Source organism: Parus major, unplaced genomic scaffold (genome assembly GCF_001522545.3).
Source record: "Parus major isolate Abel unplaced genomic scaffold, Parus_major1.1 Scaffold473, whole genome shotgun sequence".
Classification (NCBI taxonomy): domain Eukaryota; kingdom Metazoa; phylum Chordata; class Aves; order Passeriformes; family Paridae; genus Parus; species Parus major.
Genome location: NW_015379367.1, coordinates 19,187 through 22,237, shown reverse-complemented (window position 1 = coordinate 22,237; position 3,051 = coordinate 19,187). Strand labels below are relative to the sequence as shown.

The following is a 3,051-nucleotide window of genomic DNA, read 5'->3' as shown; positions in this document are numbered from 1 at the left end:
CCTCCCTCAGGGCTCACGGGAAATGGAGTCCGGGGAGCTGAGGGAGAAGCCGGCAAAATGGCAGCGGCCGCGCGCGCGCCCAGCGAGGTCTCGCGAGACTACAACGCTTCCCCAATGAGCACTCTCGCGAGATCTCCTACCGCCCCCCCCTCAGCTCCTCCCGCCTTTCCCTTCCCGCCCTCTTTGCCCGCCCCCCTCAAATCTCGCGTTATCTCCCATTGAAAAGGCACTGAGATCTCGCGAGTCCTGGCTCCCCCGTCCCTCGCTCCACCTTCCCGCCCTCCCGCCACGCCAACTGTCGCGAGATCTCCCATTGAGAAGCACCGCGATCTTGCGAGACCTCGCTCCTCCTGTCCTCCTTCACGCTCAATCTCACACCAAGTCTCGCGAGAGCGCTGCGCGTTCCAATTGGTGCTGCCGTGAGACCTCGACCCTCCCCTGGCCTCTCTCGCCTTCCCCGCTCGCGATCCGCGCCGCCCTCCCGCCACGCCGAGTCTCGCCAAATGCAAATACTTCCCTACGGGCGCTATCGCGGTATTTTAGCCCCCTCTTTCCTCCCGCCTCCTTCAAGCCTTCCTCCCCCGCCCTCATCCCCTTCCTGCCACACGACGTCTCGCGAGATCATACCGCTTTTCTACGGGCTCGCTCGCGAGATTTCAATGCCCCCACAAACAGGCTTTTTTTTCCTCACGACTCCTGCCTGCCCTTCATGCAAGTCTCGCGAGATTGCCGTGGGTCTCAATAAATTTTCTCGTGAGATTTCCTCCCGCCTTTTCCTCTCTTCCCGCGCTAATTCTCGCGAGATCGCAGCCCGTCTCAGTGAGACCTCTCGCGAAATCTTAATCCTCCCCTTTCCCGCCGTCTCGGCTCGCGAGATCCGCAACTGCTGTGTGGAAAGTCTCGCGAGATTCTGCTCCCATCCCACTGCCCGCCCATTTTTGTCCCCTCCCGCGCGCTCTGGCGCGATTTGAAGCGATGGATCCAGGTGTGCATTGCCACGCTGCTCACGCCCCTTTGTGGGTGTGGCTTAAGCAAAAGAGGCGTGGCCGATCCATTACATCATTGGCTTGCCTGCACTTCTGGTCCGCGCCGGCACTTCCGGCGTGGAGGCCGCCATCTGTGTCCTGTGGGCGCCGCCATCTTGCCTGTGCCATGGAGGATGATGGGATGCGTCCCCTTCCCTTCTTCCCTCTCGTTCCCAAAAGTTCCCAAAAAAACTTTTTTTTGGATTTTTGAGCTTTTTTTTATCCAAACGGAGGCAAAACGGAGCAGAAACACAAAAAAAAATTCCCCATTTTCGCCCCAAAATGCGCGTGGGGAGGGGAGGGGACCCAGCGGGGGCAGGGCAAGGTCCCCAAAAGTCACCTGGGGGTCCCCAGGCCTCCCCCACGTCCCAGGTGAGCAGAGGTTTGAGCCCAGGTGTGTCCCAGGTACCCCCAAGGTGACCTCACAAGCTCCCAGGTGTGTCCCAGGTGTACCCCTGCCATACCCAGGTGTGCCCAGGTACACCTGGCTGTATCCTAGATACACCCAGATTCGCCCAGGTGTCCCCAGGTGTGTCCCAGGGGTGCCCAGGTGTGCCACAGGTATCCCCAGATACACCTTGGCCATAGCCGGGTGCACCCAGGTGTGTCACGGTCTATCCCACGTGCACCCAGGTGTGCCCAGGTGCACCCGGGTGTGTCACGGTCTATCCCAGGTGCACCCAGGTGTGCCCAGGTGTGTCACAGGAAGTAGTCGGCCACGGGTTTCTTGGCGGGGATGCCGCGCGTCTCCTGCGGCGCCGCCTCGAAGATGATGAACTCCTTCTGCAGGTGCTCGTCCAGCTCCAAGATGGCCGCCACGTTCCCGCACCTGCCGGGCATTTGCATGGCATTTGCATCTCATTAAATGCCCCTTGTGGATTTCTAGCGCACGCTTAAACATGCTGTCTGTAATTAACTCCCACACAACTCCCAATTAACGACTACTCGATTAGCGCGTCGTTTGCGTACCGGTAGCAGTAATTGGGGGCTGACCAGACGGTGAGCACGGTCTCCCCGAAGTGCCACTTGTAGCCCTCCATGACGAGCTGGTGGGCGCGGCAGATCATGGACACCTCGTTGGCCGCGTTGAACTGCGCCACCACGTCCGAGCCGAACAGGTACCCCGCGCCGCGGGGGGACACGCCCCAGCCGGTGGTGTCTGCACGCGAGACGGGTGACAACGCCGTTTTTGGCCGATTCGGTGAAGTTTGGGGTAAAACCTCAGGGGTTCTGAGGGTTTTCCCGGGGTTTTGGGTCTGGGTGTGTCCCTCCCCAGCACGGTACCTTCGGGGTCGGACCAGAGCAGGTCGCACATGGGGCCGTCGTGCGGCACCTCCTGCTTGCGGTCGATGGTGCGGATCTGGTCCAGGGTCTGGATGGACGGCGAGAGCCCCCCGTGCACGCAGAAAATCTGGGGACGTTTGGGGCGTTCGGAGACGTTTGGGGCACCGGAGTCCCGCCCCCTCCACCCGCCCTGGCGCCCCCAGGTGCGTCTCGGGTGTGCCCAGGTGTGCTCACCTTGCCGTCGATGATGGCCGACAGGCTCAGGTAGTCGAAGATCTCGGTGCAGTAGCGCCACACGGTGACCGAGCCGTACTTGCGCAGGCACTCGTCGTAGAAACCGTACACCTGCGTGATCTGCCGCGACTCGTGGTTACCCCGGATCAGCGTGATCCGGTCCGGGTACCTCACCTGGGCACAGGTAACGCACCTGAGTCACACCTGGACACACCTGGGCAGCTGAGCCCAGGGACACACCCACGGGGTCACACATGAGGGGTGTGGCAGCACCAGGCCGTGCCCAGATCTCACCTGTCCCTCACCTGAACACACCTATGCTCACCTGTCTGACACACCTGACACACCTGGCCAGGTGAGCTCACCTTTAGGGCCAGCAGCAGCAGGAAGGTCTCCACACTGTAGAAGCCACGGTCGACAAAATCGCCCATGAACAGGTAATTGGTCTCAGGTACGTCCCCTCCCACCTGGGAACAGGTGAGACACGTGAGGGACAGGTGAGGGACAG

General features: G+C 61.4%; 1 protein-coding gene across 1 annotated transcript in view; it reads right to left on the bottom strand.

Moving 5' to 3' along the window:
• Positions 1 to 1,214: 1,214 nt before the first annotated feature.
• Positions 1,215 to 3,051, bottom strand: part of PPP4C (protein phosphatase 4 catalytic subunit) — a 3,726-nt gene continuing 1,889 nt past the window's right edge. Inside the window, exons 4-8 of the mRNA XM_015616499.3 lie at positions 2,909 to 3,043; positions 2,544 to 2,717; positions 2,310 to 2,436; positions 1,995 to 2,184; positions 1,215 to 1,854 (exon numbers count right to left, since the gene is read on the bottom strand). Coding sequence (XP_015471985.1) covers positions 1,725 to 1,854; positions 1,995 to 2,184; positions 2,310 to 2,436; positions 2,544 to 2,717; positions 2,909 to 3,043 — 756 coding nt within the window. The 3' untranslated portion in view covers positions 1,215 to 1,724. The remainder of the gene's footprint in view (positions 1,855 to 1,994; positions 2,185 to 2,309; positions 2,437 to 2,543; positions 2,718 to 2,908; positions 3,044 to 3,051) is intronic.